This window comes from Electrophorus electricus, chromosome 1, assembly GCF_013358815.1.
Source record: "Electrophorus electricus isolate fEleEle1 chromosome 1, fEleEle1.pri, whole genome shotgun sequence".
Classification (NCBI taxonomy): Eukaryota; Metazoa; Chordata; class Actinopteri; order Gymnotiformes; family Gymnotidae; genus Electrophorus; species Electrophorus electricus.
The window spans coordinates 26,313,684-26,339,575 of record NC_049535.1 but is presented as its reverse complement, the minus strand read 5'-3'; the positions used below and the strand labels follow the sequence as shown (position 1 = coordinate 26,339,575).

At 40.1% G+C, this 25,892-nt stretch overlaps 1 protein-coding gene across 1 annotated transcript; it reads left to right on the top strand.

Annotated features, from left to right (window-relative positions):
* The first annotated feature begins 180 nt into the window (after nt 1-180).
* On the top strand, nt 181-24,929 carry grb2b (growth factor receptor-bound protein 2b). Its single transcript, XM_035531165.1, has 6 exons — nt 181-310; nt 1,810-2,110; nt 19,360-19,457; nt 21,502-21,624; nt 22,511-22,679; nt 23,047-24,929. The coding sequence occupies exons 2-6, from the start codon at nt 2,033-2,035 to the stop codon at nt 23,230-23,232; spliced, it is 654 nt and encodes a 217-aa protein (XP_035387058.1). The 5' UTR covers nt 181-310; nt 1,810-2,032; the 3' UTR covers nt 23,233-24,929.
* The last annotated feature ends 963 nt before the right edge of the window (nt 24,930-25,892 follow it).

Below are 25,892 nucleotides of genomic sequence, written 5' to 3'. Positions count from 1 at the left end.
CATTTTATGTAAATAATGCACTGCTTTCACATATTTAGCTTTTTTTCTAGTAACTTCCAATCGTTAACTCATGATTGGAACGTTAGCTAGTAACAAAATCCGTCCACTAGAGGGCACACGGAATCCATGTAAGTGGACAGCAAATCTCCGGAGGAAGCGGAAACATACTTCAAACTACCAAACCAAACAAGCGTCTGGCCAAAGATTGATTACGGTAAAAGACTTCGGTAGCCAGTGTACTGGGAAATTAAGGCTCTATTTGTAATAGAGCCTAAAGTGAAATAAAGAAAAGTAAGGCCATTTAATGAGGGTGAGCATAACTTTATTTTGTTTCTCGTAGACAACCTGCCAAAACACGAAATGTTGTTTTATGTCTAAGCTAAGCTAGCTAGCGAGGTTAGTGTTAGCAAAACAAGTTGGCAATTACAAGGGCCCACTTGTGTCGTCTAACGATAGCTCGCTGTTAGCTAGCTGACTGGTTTGTTGCCAAAGATGTCAAAGCATTCACACTATATGATCACTTTTTGTGCCGCAAATGCTAATAAACCCAAAGGCGTCCGGTTTTGCTACCTAGCTACTTGTTCGTTCGTCTTATCCCTCAATTTGTGTTAACTAGCTAGCTAAACTATCTTGGTAGGATTAACTGATTAACTTTAGCTTCTTGGTTGGTCGGATCTAGCTAGCTAGCGTGTGATAGCATCGTTGTTCTAGGTTAACATACAATACTTCGGCATAGAATATATTAATTCCAATCAATATCACGTAACAAAGCTAAAGGCAAACGATCGATTTTTATAGAACAAAGAACTATGTCGTAATGTAGCTAGCTAAACAAATCTAAGATAGCTAGCTAGGTTAGCTAACGTTACTCATCACATCAGCTAGCTCGTTATTATATGACCCGACCGCCTGACTCGGACAATTTCTATATAGCTAATGCAAAAGGCAACTGAGCAGTTTAGCTTGGTAGCTAGTTAACGAAAGAAAAATAAATTTGGTTAGTATGTTTTATAACGCTATATCAAATGGCAAAATCTAACAAGTTATATTCTGGCATACTGGTCTGCGTATACAGATGTTTCGTGTATAACTGTCAAGTTTCCGTGACGCTTTAAAGTTCGCTTATTAACCTAGCTGGCGTTAACTAGCTAGCTATTATAACGTAATTCGTCCTGGGGCACAACGGTAAGTGTCCTAAATAGGCCAGCCAGCTAGTTAACAGTCAGCTGGCTGGCTTTTTTTTTTTTTAGCACGAGCGAGTATTTACTTCGTACTGTAGATCTGATGACAGTAAAAGTTGCATTAGTTGAATGCATTACTTGAGTAATTTCGCCGGATGACCTCGCGTGGTGCAACTGTTCGAGTTTGTTCTAGGGTTAGGGTTTTGAGGAATGTTTTATTGCTTGTGCCAAGCCTAATTGCTTTGTGCATGTGCATATGCGCCATGTCGTCATCGTACTTTTTCTTTCCTTTTAGCTTGTGCGCTTCTGGTCAACTATTGGTCCAACGCCGAGCTCGCCACAGCCAATCGGATATTTCTGTTGATTTTCTCCTCTATTATTGGGCCGCTGTTCTCTTTACCGGCACCTTATTGGGTTATATGTAGTAGTTCCAGAATGCCATTGGTCCTTGGAAATGTCAAACAGACGGGTTTCCTTCCTCTTTACGGGGAGCGTTTGCTTTTAACACCAAGCCGTATCGTGGGCGCGGTCCATTGAACATTCTAGGTTAAACCCAGTGCCATCGATTTTAGCTTCAGTATGAAAGTGTTCCATGCCAGCATTTTTTACGTGTTTCTTTTGTTTGCAGGCATCTCACTGTGACCTTTATGCGAGGATTGAGACTGTGAGACACGGGTCAAAGACGGAGAAGAGATTCAGAGCCAAAGATCGTAGTACTCTGGACCTAACCCTGTGTTCACTCTTGAGTCCTCATTGTTTTTATTCAGTTGTCCACAGGGACTAAACTGAAAAATCCCAAGACCTTTTCGACTGCTCTGCTGTAGTTAGTCACATTGGTATCACGCTGAATCATGGAGGCCATAGCCAAGTATGATTTCAAAGCAACGGCAGATGATGAGCTGAGTTTTAAACGTGGGGAGATCCTAAAGGTAATTAATTCTTTTTAAATTCTCAATGACAATTGAAGTGTAATAAGTGCAGCAATATATAGTGATTTATGAACTTTGTCTGCTGCAGACCCATCATTTTGCCCAAATGTCTGAATGTCTTTCAGCCTCTCTGCTCTTAAGTTACATGTACTTCTGCTGTACCCCTAAAGCCCATCCATAGTCAGCAAAAACTGGCTTGTTTCCCTTTTTTATATTTTCTAAGGGTTTTTTTGTTTTTGTTTTTTTGTTTTTATTCCATTTTAATAGCATTGGTCTGGTATTTAATTCTCTTAACTTTTTATAAAGTATGAGGTTCTGTGTTGGTAGTGAACAGTAAGAGTACTGGGTAACCATGCATTTGGCAGATTTCCACATTTTAAGAAAGAAGAGTTTTTGCCATACCCATTGTATAAAAAGCCAGCTTCAGGGACATGTTTGGATTCTTTTAAAGGAGAAGTTTAAAACTCTATTTGAACACAATCTCGCAACAGACATCTGGTGAGTGTAATGGGGATTGCTGGTGTAGTCTTCATTTCTTTCCGTTAACTTCATTTTTTTGGTGAACTAAAACAGTAAATAGTTTTACACACCTGAAAGTAGAACAGTTTGGCATAACTTTGTTGTTTTAACTGCATCTTTAAATTCTGACACGAGTAGTTTCTTGATAGTCTCGCTAAAATGTAAATCAGTCTGTTACTCATCATGTCTGTGGTGCATGTTGAAATCACAGAGAAACTGAACAGTGGTCTTTCAATGCGTAGTCTCTCTTCTTTTATGTCCTTATGAGTGCTCTTGTCTTCACCATAGTGAGTGGTAATTTGGTTGTCCCTTCAGGCTGCATGTCATTACACTGCTTGAACAGAAATGACGTCTGCCTAGAAAGACTTCAGGCTGCCTCCCATGGGCTGCATGCTAAAGCCAGACAGAGGAAGGGGTTTTCGCTGCATTACAAACCCGAGATTTAAATACAGCCGTTTTAATCCTTCTCATTGAACATCATGAGAAATTTTTAAGTTTAAGTTTGGTTTATTTGTCACATACATAGTCATACACAGTATAACTCGCGGTGAAATGGTGGAGAGTGCTCTGTCCAAACTGAGGAAAAAGAAAACAGGGGTACATAGAGGGGGAAAAAATATATATATATAAAATGTATGTATGTATGTATGTATGTATGTACAAAAATATATTAAAAATGTATGTACAATATATGTATATTATGTTTATATACATAATGTACAATGTATATGGTTGTGTGTGTATATATAAGTACAGAATGTACAGATCCGTTTTGTAAAATGACATATTTACAGTTTTTAAAAGAAGGTTGCATATCCGACATGTATCCTTTACCTTTTTGAACTGATGGCCGGATGTTTCTTTGGCACATATAAAATGTATCCCCTTGATACTTATGTTTAGGTCAAATCAGGGTTATAATTTAGTAAATTAAAGTCTGTATTAGTGCTTCCCTTGTGGGGAGTTTTCTATACAAATCTCTGAGAGTGTTTAAATATCACTACTTTTAGTTTCTAAATAATACTCTCAGAAAATATATTTTCTGTATTTATTGGCATCTAATTTATATAGATTGCTTGAATTTATTTTTTTTCACTATGAATGTCATCCTTCTCTGTGTGAGTACATGAATCTTGGCATTTAAAAAGAAAACTGCATGATTATTGGCTTTATAAAAACCTAAATATATCAATTTCAAGGAGCATTTATCTTGCAAAGTACTTTATGGATGGGTGTGCAAATGCAGGAAGTGGTTTGCAGCAGCAAATATGTAGGAGTGTTTATTATTCCCACAGGCCAAAAGTAGATTTATTTTAATGTCTCATGTAAAGTATTATTTCACTTGTTCCAAGATATAAACTTTGAATACGATCTAAAGTGAATCATATTAAAGTACCCCCATCCCAATCATGGTACCTCTGTCCATCAAAATTTTTCATGAAAGAAGTGGAGCATTATACAGCTAATATTCCTCGCTGAAGTTGGAACCTGTAGACATATTTAAAAGGGCATTAAACTCTTACATTTCCTTCCCTCTGAATCCAAAACCGATTTAGTAATAAGTAAAAAGGGTGGACCGGCCCTTGAATGGAGCAAAGTAGCGCTGTTTATTAAATCTGTGTACAAGGGGAGAGAAAGTGCTATGAATTTCTTTGCCTTCACTAGATATCACTTGCAGGCTAGGCTGCTATTTCATCCAATGGAGGAAACATTGATTTACCTTTTTCGTGTGCCCTGTTATATGTAGTATTAGCCCACTTCACCAGACAAAACAGCTAATTAGAATTTACTTAGATTAAGCATGGAATACATTTTTCATCAATAGACATGCCTTTAAAATTTCTGCTTCTTTGTATGAATGCTCAAGGATGTTTGTGACACCAGTTCCTCTTTACCTTCTTTCACATGAAGAGCTCAAGCTGCCTGTTAGTTTTTTCCAAGAACTGAGCTCATGTTACTAAAAGTGCCATTGTAGCCTAAATTTAAAACAATTTACAGTGCTGGTCCATGAGACACACCACACCCTGCCACGAGCTCATCCGATTTAACTTAATGTAAGCTGACAGCAGCGGTTGGCAAGAAAACCCACAAAAGAGCAACACCATACGCACTGATTCATTATTTTGCTTTTTTTAAAATAAAACCATATTACTTGTCAAGTCATGCCAGCAGAATGAAGCATGCTATGGTCATGCTGAATTAGTATGGCTTCACAGCAGCTTCGGTGTCTTTTGTGACCTCACACCTTGCTATTGGGCAGTGCGTGGCTGCTGCTTCTCAGCATACATCAAGATTTATGAGAGTTGTGAAGAACATATCCCATTACACACTGGTGTGGTGTTCTGGACGAGTGTAATTTACCTTGCATGAGGAAACATTTGGCACCAGCAGCTTCATGTTAGTCAACATGAAGTTACAAAGCAGCTGTATGTTTATAATGTCTGCTTTTAAATATGTTGTATTCGGTCCTAAAGAACATGTACACTTGTATAGAATTTCTTAGGATTCTGGGACATGGTTGCTTGTATGAGTGTTACTATAATAAGTATAGCACGAGTTGCTTTTGTGCTTTTGATAAATATGGCAGCAGTAGCTGAAGCCTAAAGATACAGGCACTGGTGTTATTGCTTCCTTTTAACTTCCTGCTTTGCAAAACTTCGGTAACGCTGGTAGAATAGCACACGAGCATGTAACACAGCCAGCCATCACTGCTCTTCTGGTTTAGGGTTTGACCTTTTTTTGATCACACAAAGGCTAAGTGCCTTAATATCCCATTCTGACTAATGCCGCTCATCTATACCTTGCTTTTAACATGCACAATTAAATATCGGTGCTCTTGTCTGTTTGTTTGTCTTCACCTCGCCCCCCCCTCCTTCGGAATTTAGAGTTGTATGTCATGTCGCGTGATAAGTATAGTCTTCAATTTCTATCATCACTGTTCTTCAGTACAGCTATGACAACACCTTTTGTTACAATTTACTAAGAGTTGGATGGTTTGAATTAGCTTTGTTCATGTTCCTTGGTTTATTTCAGTGGCCATGAGTCTCAAAACATCTTCAAGGTTCATTGCTTTTTATTGAAAGAGCAGCTGCCCTTGCCTTGACCTATTTTGACTCTCACTTAATTCTAACCCTAAGGGCCTGGTGAGAGTCTGATTCACAGAACTTGCTTCATTTATTCATCTTTTCTGCCTTTGAAGTGAGAGAGCCAGTCAGATTACACCCCAAGGGTCATAAGCACAAATGATGTGGAGAACTGTGCTGTTGGGAGAAAACCTTCCTGTTGTTACATGTATGGCTGTATCCTTTTTCCTGGAAAAAAAGTGTCTCACGCATCATTATTCCCCGGACTCTGTGTGCACAGTAGTGCATGTGCAATTAAAGTCATTCATTCTTTAAGAGTTTTTATATATATATATATGTGTGTGTGTGTGTGTGTATATATATATATATATATATATATATATATATATGTGTGTGTGTGCGTGTGTATGTATAATAACAAAAAAAAACTTTACAAAAATCCCTCTTTGTGATGGACAGCCATTTCAGTTATCTCACATTGTCATTTTGATAAGGATCCTTTTTGATCAGCATTTTTCTAAGTTACTGTCTATCCTGTTCACTCCTTCCTCTGTACCAAATACAGCCACTCTGTTCACCATGAACTGTATTATATGAATTGTTTGAAATCTTTGCTCGAAGCTGTACTTATCCACACTTTGGTCAAAATTTGCTGACTTCTGTTAGTGAAACTTTTGCCCTGCATGTTCTGCCCAATGTCTAGTGTGACTGCAACATATCAGACTGATGGCTGGCTAAATACTTTCTGCAGTGTGTGCCAGCTATGTTCTGCAATATGAATAAGAATGTAATTGTCATCCTCGAAAACCCAGTAGCTAAATTCTGCACATCTGATATGGTCAGAGCACTCCCTAAAGCTCTTAATGTCTCATTTACACAGAGGGCAGCCCAGTAAGGTGCTCAGTAAATGTAATGCACTAGAGTATCTGTGCTGTTGGGGAAATTGTAATAGTAGGTCTTTTGTTGTAATGGTAGGTGGGAGTCCTCATACCAGCTAAAGACCAGCCAGGCTTCAGCTTCTTAAACCAGGACTGACTTGTGTTTTGATGAGGCTCTAACAGTATGCAACAGTGTGTGCATTAACGCATCCAGTGTTGGTGATTTTTAAAAAAAGAATGACTCGTTCATTGACTGGTTTTATTCATGGTTTAATCCTAAATGATCCTAGGGTGGTTTTATTAAGTGCATGTTCAGCACTGTCGGAAAACAATATTTTGTTCTTTAAGCTCATACAGTGAATTTTGAGAACATGGAATGCTGGCACATACTTGCTGAATAAGATGTTTAGTTCCTCACGTCCACAAAAAAAGATACTTTTAAAGTGTCTTCTCAGCATTAAGTGTCTGTCTTCAGTTTTCCATAGAAGTTTAATCAAATTCTGTACAAACATTCTGCTAGTGCCTTGAATATCTTGGTGTGTGTATGTTCTAAAATTAATTTGATTCTTGAATTAGCTTTTGTTGTCTCACCTAGCTCACAGGCAAGTATCTTGGTTTTATTTATAGTATTTACAGCTTCTGGTGTATGGGTGTCTTTATATTATTATTTATTTTGCATATGAATATATAAATGCATTTTGAATGAAGTCCTCATTGTACTGTAATTTCCCTGACTGTTCCGCTTCGCTCAACTTGTGAAAGCTTGCGATTTACATAAACTGTAATTTTAGCGTGCTTGCCAGTGGATGCGAAGACAAGGCTCAGACTCTGGGCATGGAGGTTTTCCAGTGGGCGTGGAATTTTTCTCCCTCTTGAGTTAATCGTGTGACAGCACTGATATGCAAATCCTTGCTTTTGTCTTTTGTGTGCAACTACTGGATTTTTCCAGGAATTGACTGCATTTTTCAATCTTAATTTCCTTAAGCAGCAATCCAGTTAGGTCATCTCTGACCTAACCAAGAGGTGTTCACACTGGCAATTCTATCAGAGTATACTTTACTTCCTGCTAAAATCAAAAGGCTTTATGTGGAAATGCTAGGGTGTCCTAGGTCTGTTTAGTAAACTTTAATGCCATTGTAAGGTACTGATTGCGCGTGTGTGTGTGTGTGTGTGTGTGTTCTCTAGAATCACGTGTGTGTTGTGGTGGGAGGCAGGTTCTAAAATCTGCAGTCTTCAACTCAGCCTCTGGGTTATACTTACAGCTGTTTTTGTGCTTTTCCCCTGTTGTAAGATGATTTGGTGATATTGGTTATATTAAGCAGACACAGCTAGCTGCTGCTTTCTCTCTTTTACATCTCTAATTTGTGATGTTTGAGTGACAGCTAATGCTGTTGCTTTTTTTTTATATGGATATGACCCAAAAGAAAGTTAACATTTCTGATTGGTTTTGTTTATTTTGTGATTTTTTTTTTCTTTTTTTTTTTCCCCTTGTAATAAAACATTTTATATCACGTCTGTGAAAAGAGAAATACTGGTCAGTAGCCCTCAGAAATCCAAGCTGTCTTTTTAACTGAGCCTGCGGTTCTAATAGCCTGGCAGTGAGTTGGAGGGATGTAATCCATTATCCTCCATAAGCCATCAGGCTGTATACCAACATATGCCAGCTGACACTGTCTTGAGGCTGCACACAGTTTCATGTGTTATGTACTGATTTTAAATGTGCACAGAGAAAGACATGGTTATTCATGGTTCTTATGGGCTCTGTTTAAGGTTTAAAACAAACCAGCAATTAAATTTACTTGCATAACATAATGGAATGAACTCAATCAACAGTACTGATACTGCACTTAGCTTCTGTGTGTTATTATAAAATCCCTTTTCCAGATTCATTAAAATAAACTTTACTGCTGCCAAGCTTGCTTGATTTATGAAGAGAGTGGTGTGACGCATATTGGAAATACTCAAGCTCAATCTTGCACCACAAAATGCTTAGTGTAAGCAAAGAGGTCTTGTGCTTTTGAATCATGCTAGAGAAAGAAAAAGGAGAAGGAGCTAATTTCTGTCCTGTTGAATTTTAGCTGACCTGTCAAAAAAAAGCACATGATATTCACTGATTGCCATGATTAGGTGAGGTGGAATGTGTGAATTTGCATTTTGAATTTGAGCTTCTCATCTAAAAAATAGTCAAATTTTCCTAGTCATTAGTGACCCTGATTTACTACTCAAATCTTCCTAGGCATTAGTAACCATGGTGCTTAATTTGTTTTAACTTCCCCTGCCCAAGTTTCTTTCTCTGTTACGTGTTAAGGCTGTGTTTGTGCATGTATGTGCCATCATTTCTTGCCCCAGCAGATTAACTGCCAACATCAGTGTGGGTTCGTTGGGCCAGCTTCTTTAACAGTGGTTTTATTTTTGTCAATATTTGACCACCATATTTCCCTGACTCATCGATGTAGTAAGGCAACAGGAGTCTTATTTTCACTCTCCCGTTTAATCACATTTGTTATTGCATAGGGTGGCTAAGGACGTCACTTCTCCACTCCACCTCCTGATGCTAACAGGCATAAGAGTTCATGAGCTGGAAGGGAGGCTAAGCGCACGTAGCAGCAACCTGTCGATATGCGCGCCTGAGAGTTTGCAGCCGCCCTTGACACCACTTTGTTCTCACTTCCTGTTTGGTGCCTCTTCCACCCCCAGCAACTTCCTGTCTCCATGGCGCTGTAGTGGAGCGCATGTCGTAAGCCTTCGAGCAGAGTTTAGTTCCATCCGCTTCAGTGACTCTGAAGTGCTCTGTCTACGCACACTCTCTCCCTGTTGTCTTTCAGTTTCTCTCCCCTTGTTTACAGGTCCATTTCATTAACCTTAGCTCATTCCACTTGTCCAGAGGAGGCAGGTATTCATTCATAATGCACAGTTGGACATGTCTCAAGTTCCCCTTTCTGGTTAGTTGACCTTTTTTTAGTTGTCGGAGATTAGCCCTGCCCAAGCAGTGCTCTCCACTCGTATTTACTACCACTTCTTTAATGATCAATGATTGATTTTAATTCCTGGCATTTCTGAGGCTGTGTGTGAGGGAGAGGGATCAAGAGCAAGAGGAACTTGGAGTTTCAGTTAAATGCAGCATTAACTTTCCACCAGGTCTATGTGCTTAAATCAAATACAGTCACTGTATAACTGCACACGAGGTGTTTTGTCTGTGTTTGCAGTATGCATCATACTGCTGTCAACGAATATTCTAAATTCGATTATTTAAGCAAATTTTTAAAGCTCCAGCCATGGATTGTCTGCCTTGGGAGTTCTCTTATGGGCCTCGGCCGTTGCATGGAATGCACTGTATGATGGACAGGAATCACGCAATGTCACTTTCATAGATTGAAAATGAAATGTAGGTTAAGCTGAAAGAAGAGAATAATTCAACAATAGCTGGTAAAAATGGCAGAGAATTCACTGCTTGACTACAGTGTGCGTAATTTTGGTTGGTAGACAGCAAACTTGTGGAACCTCACGATAAAGTTGTAAGTAACAGTTACCTTGCCATTCGAGCACTAGCAACATCTCGAAAATATGCACCCAAATGAGTATGGTCCGATATATGCTAACATATTTTTAATGCTAGCTATCTAGTGTTTTGGGAGTTTTAGCATCAATAATCTAAGTAGCCTAGTTTTCCATTTTTAATAGTACTTTATTAAATTATCCCCCAGGGTAAAACATTGTCACATTTCTCTGAGTTATGTGCATTAAATTTATTTAAACAAAAAACAAATATAGGCTACTGTACTGACTAAATAGGAGGGAATTATATTGGAGGATAGAGACAAAAGCTTCATGCACTGCAAGTGGTTTGATTATTTTCCCTTTCAAGTCAAGGAAAAAATAAGGGTTTTTTTTAAATAAATATACCTGTACAGTTGGCTAGCTATGTCTCTTGCTGTGCTGAATATTTGAATAGTTCTAACCTGTTCTGGTTTTTTGTTTTTTTGGGGTTTTTTTTTTTTAAGGAATAGTTGTCATTTTTGGCCCATTTTTACAGCGCTGGAGTGTCATCAGAGCATGTTTAATCGTCTTCCTGTTATTAATACAGTGAGTTGGTTTTGTATTGATACAGCATGCCTCAATTAATCTATTTCATGTATGTACATACTCTATGCATCACTGATGAGCTATTCTTGTACTGCAGTTAACTAATGTCTGATCTTATAAAATCCCTTCTCAAAATGCCAAGCTTGCCTCAATATGAAAACTGGAGTAATGCAACTTCAAATTCTCATGCATTTTGTTTGTGTTTACAGATTTAGTATTTCCTTCAGACCCTAAATAATCTAAATAATGAAAGTGCTGTGCTGCACTAGCTCAGTGTCTGCTGTACTAGCAGAGTATTATCAAAAAACTGGACACCACTGTCTGCAGTTAGTCATTTGTAAAGTGTGTTCATGTAAAGTCATGAAACTACCTTATAGGAAAAGAGGGAGCCTTCATGTAATAGAAATGAGCATGAACTGAAAATGTATATGGATGCCTACTGAGTGATTGGGTCCAGTGGCATAATGCCATGCCTTCCACATCAAGGGTAGGTGTATTGCTGCAAGGTAAAAAGCAACATGCTGTGCACAGAGGCTTTGCAAACAGATGCGGTTTGGATAGCTGTCTGCCTGATCATCTCATCACACAAACTCTCCCAGGCTGCCATTCTCATCAGGGTCATTAATTAGCTCTGCAGTGAGACACTTGTCCGTCCCCACTGAAAGGTGTCGTGACTCCGCAAGCAGCTGCTGTTCGTGCTCAGGCGCTTGCTTCCTCTATGCCCTGCGTCTCATTGGGAGTGACTTTGCAATACTCCATGCTGTCTGATGCCTTTTCTCATGTTCCCACAGAGACTTCCGACTCCCCTACTTGTAACATTACTGCTTTCTGTTTGGGATTTGTTTGAGCTAGAGCTGATAGGAGCTGCTCTCCCTCTCGCTGCAGTCAACGGCTTGTGAGCTCATTACCGTAACCCATGCTACCAGTTGTAAAGCAGCTTCTGCATTAATTACGGTCATAAACACAGGGATTAAAGAAACCCTGATGGGATTGGTTGGTGGCAGAGCGAGGGAGAGCAGGAAAATTGTGGTCTGAGCACACTTGGCACATGTTTCCTAATGCCCTGATTCTAAACTGGGAATTGACATGGCCCAGAGCTCTGTGATCATTGTCAGTTGTCATACGTTGTAGGCAGCACCTGTCCCACCCTTGTTGCTGCCATAGTAAGATGGATGGATCTGATAGAGCAAGCCACAGCAGCCCCTTCCACAATGGTTTCAACCTCCTAAGAAGAAATATTCAGCCTCCCAAAAAAATGCAAATGCAAAGAGCCTAAACCTGAGCCTCAGCATGATGCAATCACCTTTTAGAGGAATTTGTTATTCATGTTTCATACCTTTTATTTGCATTCAGATTTCTTATGTGGATTCTCTGTATTGGTTGAACATGGTTGAAGATGTACAACAAAGGTAATTATATTAAAATGTAAACAATAAACTTCCCTTCTGATACCGGCTTTAACACACAAATCTTGATTAATGCACTTTCATGAAGTAGAAAGTCAGTTCCTCACCTAGTTAATCCTCTTCATGAACTGAAACGGCTGTGTTAGAGCCAGTGTCCTGAGCTGTTGGAGCAAACAAGCTTTGGCTGGAATGCATCAGACTCTTATTGCTGATGCGTATTGGCATTGTGGTCATTGCATGAAAATATTGGTGTCATCTCTAGTTTTTCAGAAACTAATCTGAATACTGTGCCCCTTGAGGGACTTGAACTCAATCTGCTAATATAAATGCTTGGCCCTGCCTCTTTGACTGCTGTTCATGTTTTCCTACTAGTCCTCCAAGTCTTTTTAGGAAAATGTTTTACTCTTTTTACAAACTTGTTGCGTTTCCTTGCTAATGCTGTTTCATGTATTTTTCTGTGGTGTTTATCACAGTGTGCAGTCCTTTTTTTCTTTCCTGTTGACAGTGTGTTTTGGGATTATGCTGTGTACTTTGTTTGCCTAAATGGCTGGCCATCATTAGCATAGTATGAACAACTCTTGTCATATTTTCTCAAATCCTGACTTAAGTTCATTTTTTTTCCTTCAACATCAACCATGTTTTCTCAAGTCATCTCAGTACCATCAGTAAACCCTTGTGAAATACTTGTTTGTATTTCTGATGGAACTCCAATTAGCAAAAACCTCCTGATTCCTTGCATGTGGAAGTGTGAGATTGTCACTTAACTCTAATCAAGGTCGAGTGTGGATAATTGCAGTAATTCTTTGCATGCCCCCTGACTGCTGCTCCACAGGGATACTACAGTAATTAAGCGTGGTCATCGCAGGGCTGACTGACGCTCCGAGATAAAGCGCAAATGCAAAGAGCATTTCCTTATAAAGGGGCCTCTTGAGAACAGCACCTCCATTATTACCATTAAGGCCCGCATCCCCTTTATGAAGTCTGACTTTGCGTTCTTTAGTTCATTCACTTGGACCCAATTTAAGTAACTACTGTGTCGTCATTGCGCTGTTCCTTCTTTTACTGCCTGACCACCTAGTCAGCCCAGAAGAGGCATTTTTGCTCAATGATTGATTGGTAGTTCAGTGGTTAAGGTACTTGACTTGTATTTGTAAGGTTTTGAGTTCAAGCCACATCACTGCCAAGTTGCCACTGTTGGGCCCCTGAGCAAGGCCCTTAACCCTCAATTGCTCGAGTTGTACTCAGTCATAATTATAAGTCGCTTTGGATAAAAGCGTCAGCTAATTGAATGTGAAATGTAATTTGCTAGCTATATAGAGCTGATGTAATGTAATATCAATTACATTTTAATATATTAACAGTATCTTAAACACTACGGTCGTGTTTACATTATATTTTACCACATACAATTATCTGGTGTCTTGTGTAAGTCTCTTTATTATGACCTGACTACTTTCCCATTGCTGAAATGTGTGAGAGAGGGATTTGATTTTATTTATTGTTAGCTGTCCTTTATTCCATGCATGTAATGTCTAGCTCTAGTCTAGCAGTGCCTTGAATTGGATTCCCTTGGTTATCATTTGCTTGCTTGTTATGGTCACTGGAGTTCCAGCTCACCGGTCATCTCTAGGGCAAGCCTAGAGGCTGGGATGAGGCAGATGGTCTCATGTTGGGGTTGGTTCTGCTCTGAGCTAATTACTGTGGTAATTTATTACACATGTTAATCTGTTCTCTAGTGTGTTGGAGAAAGTCCCATGTGTGCCATGTTGAGTTCTATGTAAATTCACCATGGCACACGAGGTTATTTGTTTTATTACATAAATGGCTTTTCAATACTTTTCACATTCAGAACACTTCTCTCTGCAACAGGGTCTTGACCAGAATCTATTTCTTTGATAAACAGGATTCTCAGTCTATGTAGTTTGAGCGCTGCATGCTTTATGTAATGGGTGTTGGATTTTTGATCCACCTCATGGCTGGGTGCTCACACCTTTTTCTTGTTTCTTCCTTTTAAAGTGTTCTTCTTTTTTTTTTTTTTTAATTGGCTTTGTCATGTTTCCTGTGGGTGGCTACATCAGCGAAGATATGAAGCCATAATTTATAGCCTTTGGTGCTGCTTATAGGGCTCTCCTCCAATTTACCAGCAGCCAAAGCCCAGAGTGCCTGGTACTAACTTGCACACTGGCAGTATTGTTAAAGGACTAGTTGCAATGACTGTGAGCCTTGTTTAGTGAACATTACTGTTCATTATGTTGTGGCAATACTGAGGAAGCCTTTTGTTGAGCCATGGATTGGAGTGTTGATGTTGCTGTGTGTGTGTGTGTGTGTGTGTGTGTGAAACGGCTCCCCAGATTCACATAACTCTTCTAAAGGCCTTTATAGTGGTCATCATGACAATACATATTTGTACAGCTGTTGTGATTATTTGTGTTGGATATTCATCTCTTTGGCCACTTTTTTGTAGACTTTTTATGGTAATGGTATGCTTTCTCAGTAAAGGAATATCCCAGCAATAAACCTTAGCATTCACTTTTTGAAATGTTATAGTGTTTATTTGTTCAGTTCTTGGCTTTTTTTTAAATCCATATTTGCATGTCCTCACACATTATCAGTCAGCTTTAACATGTTCCATGTTTGTGTAAAAATAAAACGATAAGCTTGTGGGCATTGTTCCACCTGAAGCTTCTCCAGTTCCAGGATCAACCAGTGGTGTAAGACTCCATGTAGCTGGACTGAGTCAACATGCTGTCAGGCTATCTTAAAGTAATGATTTATTGTAGTAGTGTAGTTCTTGAGCACGTACATTTACAATACCTATTAATAATCATGCCTGTCATGTTCCATTTGAGAGATGATGTAATTCTCTGTCTCAGCTGTCTATCAGTACAAAAGCAGAAGTATATTAATGTCCAACTGGACTCGGTGCTTAAAGGTAGTGAGATCATCGGTGTTCTGGTGTTTAGAGAAAAAACAAAACTGGTGCTTTTCTCTGTCTTCATTCTTTCTATGCTGTGCAATTCATACATGGATACAGTATTTTTAGACCCAAATACTTTACCTCTGGCTGTCTCATGTAGTCTTGCAGTTTCACTGTGAAGTTGAGTAGACTGAAAGTGTCTTGTTATGAAAGCCACAGCCATTCAGCAAGCAATTGGCTGGCTGTTTATTCCTGCCTCGGGCAATCACTGCATGTTTGTCCCTTGTTTATCCCCTTTTATTAGCAAAATACTTCAGCAGAGGGAACATGGGCTATATATTTATTGGCACAAGCTAGATATAGCATACGCATTCAATAGTTTGAGTTGTCCTGAGATATTTCAAGAATGTCCATGTTCAACTTTTAAGGTTCTATTTCTTCTAAAGTAACCATTACAGTATTCTTATTTGGGGTAACTAATAGCATACAGTTGTGTAGTTTATAAGACTGTTGGGTTCCCCTTGCAGGTAATTTCCCACCTCAAAGAGGCAATCTCATTACTGACTGAGCTTGCCACCATCTAGAGGAGGCCAAGACATTTCAGAAATGTGACTGTCATACATCAAATAATGCTGCTTTCATACTAGCCCCTGATGCCATGTGAACCAGTTCAAGACTGGTTCTTTTTTTTTTCTGCTCCTCCTTTATCAAATGGAGATATAATTTTGTACTAAAGTTTAAGAAGAATAGATACATGAATTATAGACATGAGCTTTTATGTTATGTGGTGGTGTTTTGTTTTGGGTTTTTTTGTTTTTTTGTCTTTAGAAAAATAATGTTATGAACTTTGATGTACTAATGAGTTTTTGGAATCTATTCATCTGCCTTCTGTTTCTGGTTGTCCAGTGCTATTAATGACATTGAGTGATTGTTAATTCAGCCTGATAAATTGGACAGTACCATCTGGAAATAGACAATTCACCGAGCAGATGATGGCCAAAATGCTGGATCAGATATCTGTGAAGAAATGTTTAAGGAAACCGATCAGATACCATCACAAATCCAATCATTGCAACACAGCACATGTGATAACAGCCAGGTTAATTTTAGCAAGTCACTTGATAACAGTTGGGCTAATTTAAGCAGTTTATACACTGCTGTAGAGTTTAACTGTAGCATTTTCTTCCTATTAGTGATTAAAAACTATTAGATTCAAATGTAAATATCCATGCACTCTCACACGTGTAATTTCCATAGCTATCGTTTTGATAACACAGTGTGGGGAACAGGCTACCTGCCTTCTAGTGAGAACATTTAAAGAAGACGAGTGTGTTAGCAGTGTTCACTGCCATATCAGTGATCAGCAGTGACGTGTTTAATCTGTTCTTAAAAAACAATGACGTTTCCAGTTTGTCCATGAAGTAAAGGAGATTCAGGATCGGAAAAAGTAGAAGCAGGAGCACAAACCTGACAGACAGCCGGAGAGGAGAAATGCTAACCAAACTAAAGTACTCACCTTCTCTAAATTCACCAAGTTAATTAAATGATGGCTTTAGTATTTTCAAACAGCATGGAAAAAAGGTGGGGGGGAGGCTGTGTACTGATAGTACTGGTAGTCTCTCTGTATGCACACTTAATGCCTATTCACAAGAACAGTTATTAGGTCATTATTACGTTGATGTGGAATTACAGTTGCATTCAGTAATAAGAAAAAATGAAGATCTATAGTGTAAATTTCAGGAGTAAGTGTTATAGCCGTACTGAGCTGAGGCAACCTGTGTGTGTGTGTGTGTGTGTGTTGAGTGTATACAGTAAAGCTGAGAACCAAGTAGGTGGTGATCAAGGTAGTAAAAATCTTAGTAAGAGACACATTGACTGTAAGGAAATTGAAGGGGGGAAAATGTTAAATGTTTTATGCTTGGAAACAGGCTTTTGTGTGGGGTTTTTTGGGGGGGTGTTGTGTGGTTTTTTTCATCATATCCATCCATGATATCTGTAAAACAGCATGTATAATACATCTCTCACAAAACAATTAACCCAAACTACAGTACTGTGGTTTTTACTGAAACAATATTGGATTGGTATCATTGACATTTCTAATGCAAGATGTCGGATCGGTATCACAAAAACTGGTATCATGTCATCTCTAGTTTCAACCCATATGATGAGCAAAAACTGAATGATGTTTAATACATTGGTCAACTGCAAATCTGCCTGTACTTTTTATTGGCTTCAAAAATTTTGCTGCGGTTTAACTATACAAAAAAAAAAAAATCAAACTTTATCTGCACTAATTTTTCCTCCCAGTCTGGGTCAATGTTAGTAGCTGTCTCTGTTTCAGGCCAGATGGTCACTTTGTGTTGTAAGTGGATTAGAGTGGAGCCTTCCTCATTAACTAAGTATGTTTTAAGTGAAGCACTCAGTCTGTTTTTCAGCATCATCCAAACCCCAGCCGCACCTCCCGACCCCCCACCCCGCCCTTGTTGCTGCTTGTTTGCTCCTGGAATAATTGATGTGCATCTGCTGCTTTGGCTGTTTAGTGGAGCCAGTGAGTGGACAGTTTCTTTTGGTGTCTGCTTGCATTCTGTAGAGAAGCACACCAAGTGATCAGGCTTCGTAAACCTTCAAATAGACGCTGGGGACAAGCTTCCTTAACAGCTGTTTACCTAAGAAATCGATAGTCTCCCTAAGCAGAGAAGATGCATCTCTCCCTCCCTCCTTGTGGCAGTGTGAAGCTGGGTGTTGACACTCGGCAAGAGTTCTCCCATTCCACTCGGGCTCACCACCTACACTCCATCGCACTCTCAGTAATGCCAGATTGTCTGCATTTCTGAGACAAAAGAAGGAAATCAGTTTTGTTAGCTGACGGGGGGGGGAAGCCAGCCGGTGGGATGGAGGTTTTTCTGGCGAGGCATGTAAGCCTCTGGGCTGCTGGAAATCTTGCTTTTGCATCTCAGCCTAGTGGAGTGCCAAGGTGTTAACTGTGAAGGAGCTTCTCATTTCCGTGCCCCACTGTCTTTAAGGGGTCACATGGGGGCTGTGGGTCGGCTACTACGTTGTCACCCTTCTGGGTCTTGGTCTACTGAGTTACTTGACAAGAGGTTTCATCTCCTGATGAATGTGTGAGACCCCACTCCCGAGTGCTAACAATTGGAGCCGAGTCATAAATTGGATTAACTAGTTTAAACGTTGGAGTTTGATATTTATTTAGAACTGATTAATCTATGGACCTTTTCTAATTCCAACACCAAAGAAGATACCTCTATCATCTTTCATTCTCTTGTGCTCTTTCATATTTGTGCACTCTCTCTCTCTCACTCTCCCTCTCTCTCTGTCCAGTGAATGCCTGTAGCACAGGAAGGATGTTGCCTTGTCCATTTCCTCTATCCCTCTTTTGGTGCTGTTCTTATTTACATTAGAATATTGTTCAAAAAGGAAAATTTGTATCTATTTTAACCCAAATAATAAATGGAAAACCAGATAAAAGTATGTAAGAATAGGTTTATGTAATCTATTTGATTCATGAATTAGGTCTCCTGCCATATCAGCTATTGATGTCAAACCTAGGTAAATTCTGGCTCCAGAATCTTGTCAGAGTTCACATGAGTAGTGATGACCCCTCTCTTCACAGTTCTGACTTCCTCTTCCTACACAGCAGGGCTGATTCCTTTGGCTTTGCCTTTATTTCTGAGTACATCTAATCATGAATATACCAGCCGATTACACTCAGTGTTATTCCATTCAAGGATGCTATAATGGTAGTTTTTCAGCAACATGGTGAGTCTGCTGCAATATTGTTAAAACACACCCTCAACATACAAACTAACAGTATCAGTCATTACTATGCACACGACAAGTAACCTATAATGGACACAAACATAAATGATTTCTTGAGTCCTATTGACATTTTTTCCACACTTACTGACAGAAGAGTGTTCTGATGGTCTTTAGTGGTATATTCCCTAAGAAGTATGAGTCAGAAACCCAGTTAAACTGAAACTGGTTGTTAACCAATCTGACAGTGTCACCCATCATCTGCACTTTGTACAGTCACACGTGCACTCATGTATCACTGCATGCTCAGATTGCTGAAGCACATAGCTGAGAACTTTAATTAGCCTGTTCTCTGTTCAAGCATTACCCATGCATAAAACACACATTGGGTAGTACTGCGTGTGGTTTATTCATGCATTTTTAAGTGCATCGTTTTCTAATACTTAAATGGGTCAATCTCTTGTCTTTGTTCTTGTTGTTCAGGTATTGTTTCAGTAACCAAGCCTAGCTGAAAAATGCTTTCATCAAGTGATTATTCTTTCTGTTTCTGCATCAACCTAACCATAATTACCTTTTCTTCTAAATGCAGGTATTAAATGAAGAATGTGACCAGAACTGGTATAAGGCAGAGCTGAACGGCAAAGACGGCTTCATCCCTAAGAACTACATAGAAATGAAAGCACACCCGTGAGTATGGCTTGCAACGGTGCTCTTTCACTCCTTCGCCTGACCTTCTGCTTTGCAGCCATGCACCTGACTCCTGAGAGAACAGCTGGAGAGAGCATCTGAACTTTTCTTTTGTGTACCAGCTAGCATAGTAGCCTTCTGAGCACCTCTGTTCTGTGCTTTCTCTTAAGCTGCGAGACAAGCGGCAGGGCTGAATTGAGGCTGACAGTTCAGCGTTGAGCAGTTGAGCAGAGCTGGCCACATGAGCACCTGCTCTGATGGAGGGCTCACAGCTGTGAACAGCAGGGGTGTGTGGTTCATCCAGATTTAAGATCACACCACCACCCACATTCAACAAAGTTGAACACTCTCACTTCATGGTTCTCTGTTCCTTTAGATGGGCTGCACATGGGTCAAGGTGAATTACCGTTTGAATTTTCGTTTCACTGTTTTGGGTCACACAGTATGCTTCTGAAATGTTCAAGTGGCATAATGCAGTCAATCAGTGGGTGCATTAACATTCCATGGCAGCTTCTCAGAGCATGCTCTGTTTTAGTTGTGTGTGCGAAGCATCCAAAATGAAAGCTGTTACCCACGCATAAGGGGGCAGGAGGAGGATGCGCTCATGTTGCTGCAGAGATGCCCTCCTTTATCTGCTGGAAATGATTTGCACTGCTTACTTCTGTATTTCAGAAATTGCCTTCTTTTAAATTTGATGTCGTCCCTTGGGCTGGTGGCCTGCAGGTCAGCTCTGAGGCTGGCTCTCACTCCCTGCCACCACTTTCAGACATACTTGAATAATGGCCTCCGTGCGTCACTGGCAGCACAACACATCCTCAAAGGAAGATGACCGAGGGGGAACCCCTAGCCTTCCTCTGCTGGGCAGCCGTTTGTGTGGTTTTTGCATAGTGAGCGATGTTCAGCAGCAGTTTTACGCAAAGGAGAGTAACAGCTAAGAGGGTGCTATGCATTGGGCGATTGTGACGGGGCCGTGTAACACTGTTGTGGCTCTAGGGTTAAAGAGGTGTCGCTTATCTGCCCTCGCGAGAGAAATGTGTGTAATCACACAGGGCAGCAGCTGGCGACGGTGACCGTACGTACTCATCATGCTTTAAATGTTTGAGTCTCTGTTCAAGATGGGCCATCTAAAGAGAGAGGAAGACAGCTGTCTGTGTTGCCAGGAGGCAAGGTCTGATTGTCTTAGAAGATTGTGACATCATTGGAGAGTTGAGACACCAATGATCCAACCTCATAGACTACCATGTTCAGTAGCCTGATATGATGTAATCATCTTATTGAATTGTTTACATTGTCTGTCTATAAAGAGGTATCCAAAAATATCCTTATATTGCTCAAGAAAGATATTCAAGCTTCTTTATCTATTTATTGTAATCTACAATCAGTACTGTAGCATCTACTAGCGTCTACTAGTTTATCAGACAGGGAACTGAAGGGTCCTCATGCTATTTTGAGCCTCTTTGTTCCATAAGGGACCAACCCGCAGAATATCAGACTATCGCTTCATCGTTCAGCTGCTCTGAAATGTAGCCCAGCCCAGCTGCTTGCTCTGCCAGCTGCTTCACACTTATGTCCTCTCTGTCCTTATCCCCTCTCCCCTAGCACTTTGGTCATTTTTTTGTATTAGTGTTTTCTTCTTTGTTAATGTTATCTCTTTTATTTGTTTTTTGCTGGACGTCTGTGAGCTCTCCAGATGTCCCCTCTGCTCTGAGATCTTCCTCTCTCCACCTGCTGCCTGCCCTCCTGGCTGCTTAGCTGGAAACTTAAATTTACTTCTGATCACAGCATCACTTCATGAGCTTAGGCAGCATTGCTTTCATAGAAATGAACGCACAGCAAGAATGGCAGAAATGGGTTCGTCCTGAGCCATCCAGCTAAGTGTTCAGTAACAGTTGAACAAAAGCAGCTTGTCGTTCAGTGTGTGGGTGTGCATGCAGGGGACTGTGTTCTGCTGGTTCAAAGGATAGTTCCTCTGCTCTAATGCTGTAATGTAGGGTGCATGCTGTTAATGTGTGTTTGTTGGGCGTGGGGGGTATGCGGTATGCAGGTGGTTCTTTGGGAGAATTCCTCGGGCCAGAGCAGAGGAGATGCTGAACAAACAGAGGCATGACGGCGCTTTCCTCATCAGAGAGAGTGAAAGTGCACCTGGAGACTTCTCCCTGTCTGTCAAGTGAGTGATCAGGCCCCACTGCACTCTCAGCTTTCACAATTATCGCATTTTTCTGCTTTTTACTCTTCTGCTTTCACTTTTTTTTTTTTTTTTGCTGATCTTCATCTTTGTAGATGACCGTATCCACGTAACACTTATGATATCTTGGGTTTTCTCAGATTTGCACAATCATCAAAGTTCAGAGGGTGTTCAGTTATGGTTGACCTATATTTCTTTTTGTATTTGTTTTATATCTTTTGAGTTCGGCCTTTGCCCTGTCCCTCAGTCCCATTGTCTGTAGGCCTTTCACTGACCTCTAGTGGTCACTTCACCACAGCCACACTTGAGGCACATATCAAGCCCTCAGTGCCTCCTCTCTTTCATTCACTCACGTGTGTGTGTGTGTGTGTGTGTGTGTGTGTGTGTGTGTGTTTCCTTCTACTTGCTCCCTGTGAGGCTGCTCTTGCATTTAATGTGCAGTTCCCTGTGCAAAACAACTCTTGATTGCCATCATTGTATTACCAGTTTTAGTCCATTGCAAGTTCATCCACTGGTGCACAGACTGCGTCTCCTCCTCTCATCAGCCTTGTTTGAGCATTTGTGTGAACCAAGATAGTCACTTCACCATTAACATTACTTGCAGATAGACACACTTCAAATTTCATTACCACATTATTTCATGTCATTATAACTGGAGTCTTCAGGGTGCGCTTTGAGCAGACACTGAGTATCAATAGAACTGGCAAGGTCTCGAACTTGCATGTACTATGCTGTCACTTTTTTTGTTAAATAACTACATAAAGGGTTGAGGGTGTGTGAGTGTTTGTTCCAGCCCATATCTGCCTTCCTCGTCTGGGTCATGCATAAGCTGCACATACTTACGTTTTGTCCCTCCTTGTCCCTGTAGGTTTGGGAATGACGTGCAGCACTTCAAGGTGTTGCGTGATGGAGCGGGGAAGTACTTCCTCTGGGTGGTGAAGTTTAACTCCCTCAACGAGCTGGTGGATTATCACCGTTCCACCTCTGTCTCTCGAAACCAGCAGATCTTTCTACGAGACATTGAGCAGGTGCCTCAGGTGAGTGGCTCAGCAGTGTCAAGTGTGGTAGGGTACAGAAGGGTGAAGTTGATCAGTATGGGCCACTTTTGCCTCAGACCCATAAGTTATAGTAATCACACTGGACTTTGTCTGAAGAGCATAAAAACATTGGAGGATTCTGAAGATGTTTCTTGGCATGCAGGCAACACTGGGACTAATCTAATAAATGAGCTAGAAACACAAAGTGTGGTACCTGAGTGATCAGAGAGCTTTTCAGAGGAATATTCTCTTTAAAAAAAATACACTGCAAAGAAATTTAATTTAGTATTCTGGTTTAAAATGGAAATTATATAAAAGATGTTGCATTTGGATATCCTGACTGACATTGTTTCTGTTGTATTGGCAGCATCCTACATATGTCCAGGCCCTGTTTGACTTTGACCCTCAGGAGGATGGGGAACTGGGCTTCCGGCGTGGAGATTTCATCCAGGTCCTGGACAACTCCGACCCCAACTGGTGGAAGGGTGCATGCCATGGCCAGACAGGCATGTTCCCACGCAACTACGTCACACCTGTCAATCGGAACATGTAAAAACAAGTCCCCACCACCACCATGCACGCACGCACCCCTAGCCCCCATCACGGCCATCCCTAAAGCCCCATCATGCCCATACCTAATGTGTCACGAATTTCCCGGTGAATGGAAAGCTGAAAAGAAGATGAAGAAAAATCTGTGGAAAGTGGACATTCCACCTCTCCAGTGATGTCTGGGCAAAGTCAACGTTGATTCCTGAGAATGGTTGTTTGCATCACCATGAACGATTTCAGCTGGGCCTCAGTCATTTGCTGGGTCAGTGAGTTGAGTCTAAGTATAGTGCAACAACACCACACAAGTTGAAAAACAACACGATGATTCTGTGTCTGCGTCCACCCTGCTGCTTTTGGCCCCCTTGTAGTGCGTTTTTTTTTTCCCCCTTTCTTTCATTAATTTTTGGATGCATGTTTTAATCACTTCATAACACAAAATTCTAAGGCTGTTTTGTGCTACATACAAAGTCTGAAATCATGGATACAAGAGCATTGTACATCAACTTTGGGCTGTGTAAAAGAAAGAGGGGGGGAAAAAACACCTATAGAGAGAATCAGTTTTTTAAGAATATATATATTATATATTTGTATGTTTGTCTGATTTACCTTTCCATACCTTTTTTCCAGTTGTAAATTATGTTTTGTGTTGTTGGTTTTTTTTTTGTTTTGGTTTTTTTTGTTTTTTTTTAAACCGAGTGCTCTGGGACATGCTGAATCATCAGTATAATTTTTATGAATTATATCTGAGATTGCTCAGATAAAAATGCATAATATTTAAATCGCATATTCCATTTGAAATCATTTCTTTTTAGTTTTAGAGCTGCATACTCTTGAATTTAACCGTTCATCAGAACACTGCCATTAAGTGACATGCAAGTAAGAGCCATTTACCCTGCAGGAGTTTGTTTAATGTGAAATCATATAATGAGGCCAAACACCATTTTAAGCCAAGGTGTTTTCTTGCAGCCACTGTTCTTCTTGGGCCATGAATGTAGCTGACTTTAGACCTTAGAAATAAACATGAGGGAAGTAAGGTCGGAGATTCTGAACCACACAAATGCTCGTGATTGCAGAGGCGAGCCTATTTATGGTGTCAACTATATATATATATATGATGTATGAATACATATGAAACTATATGCACAGGCACGTATACAGATTTTAACCATAAGATTTAAAATCTTGAGATGTTGATCATTTATATGCATTTGCCAGACCCAAACTGGCAACAGTAAAACTAGTATGAGTGACCATATGGAGGGAGAGAGAGAGAGTGAGTGTGTCTTTTTACGTGAACAGTAGATATATCAGATATACTGAGCTAACTTCCCCGGTCTTGTGTGTTTTGAGCACTTTTTGTGTCAGCCTTTTGACTCCATGTCTTGTGAGGTTTGTTTTTGTTTTGTGGTTTGTAGTTTCTTTTTTCTCTCTGGATTAGTGCCTTTTTCTCTGGTGTGTCAGTGTCTCCGGCCTGCTGCTTTGGCCTGCATGGCAGGCGCCGTGAGAGATCATGTCTGAGCTCCTGCCTCCAGCCCTGCCCTCAGCCCTGTCCTGCACCCTGCCCCAGATGTCATCTGCACCAGTGTCTACATAGAACCAATCCTTCCTATTTAAATGTCTCACCTTCTCTGAACTAATGATGCATTGTTTTTTGTTCATGGTTTTTTTTGTTTTGGTTTTTTTTTTTTTTTTTTTCCCCATTTTTGAGCTTTTTTTCTGTTTTATTTTGTTTTTCTTTTTTCTTTTCAATTAATAAAAATGAACTTTTAAAAAGGTCCTGTAGTGTACTGTTTGTTTTTATTTCACTATGTGGTGGAGTCCTGGTCTTACTGTTTGGTATTACAGTTTTTGTCTAGTGCTAGGAAGAGAGGTAAATAAAACATTGATCATGGGGGAAATTTACTATGTCTTACCCCTATGCTTAGGAAATGAGACAGCTCTCTACTGTTTAAAGCTGTGATTAAGTGTAACTTAAGAAAAGGTTTTACTGGGAATAATGCATAGCAGTTTAGTTATATTGTTGAAGAAGCCTGGAGTGAAAACATGGAAAACAATCTCAGATTTCAGCATTGCTTAGCCCCAAAGGAAACCTGTTGCTCTAAAAGGATTATAAAAGAGTAGGGGGTGTTTGTGTTCATTTTTTGTAATTGCAAAATGGACATATGCTCCAGCATACTTATTTTCAAATAGATCTGACAACGTAGTCAGTCTGTATTTCGCCTTAGACCCAATACTCTTGCAGTGGCTCAGACTGAACCCAAAGGTTTCATTAGTTACAGTCTGGTGAACTGTCTGCCTGCATGTCTGTGGTTTGCCTCTTTAGTTTTACATCAGCACTGTCATTCATTGTAGCCCATGCCTGGCAGTGTTTGTGCCAAAATACTGGACATCTTTCAGTGATCACAGCATGTTGCTCTCATGCTTTGTATTGAAAGAGCATTTAGCCATCCATCAATTTTCAATAGAACAGTTACATAAAGAACTTGTTTAGAGTCCATGCATAGTTAAATTCACCAAACATTCATAAATTCTCAGCTGAGCAGACATGCCTTTCTTGACTTACCATATAGTACAGCTCAATAAATAGGTAATAGTGGCCTCTTGTAGCAGCTTATCTGTGCTATTTGAGATTTTTTTCAAGATGTTTAAAGTTGTTCAAACAGA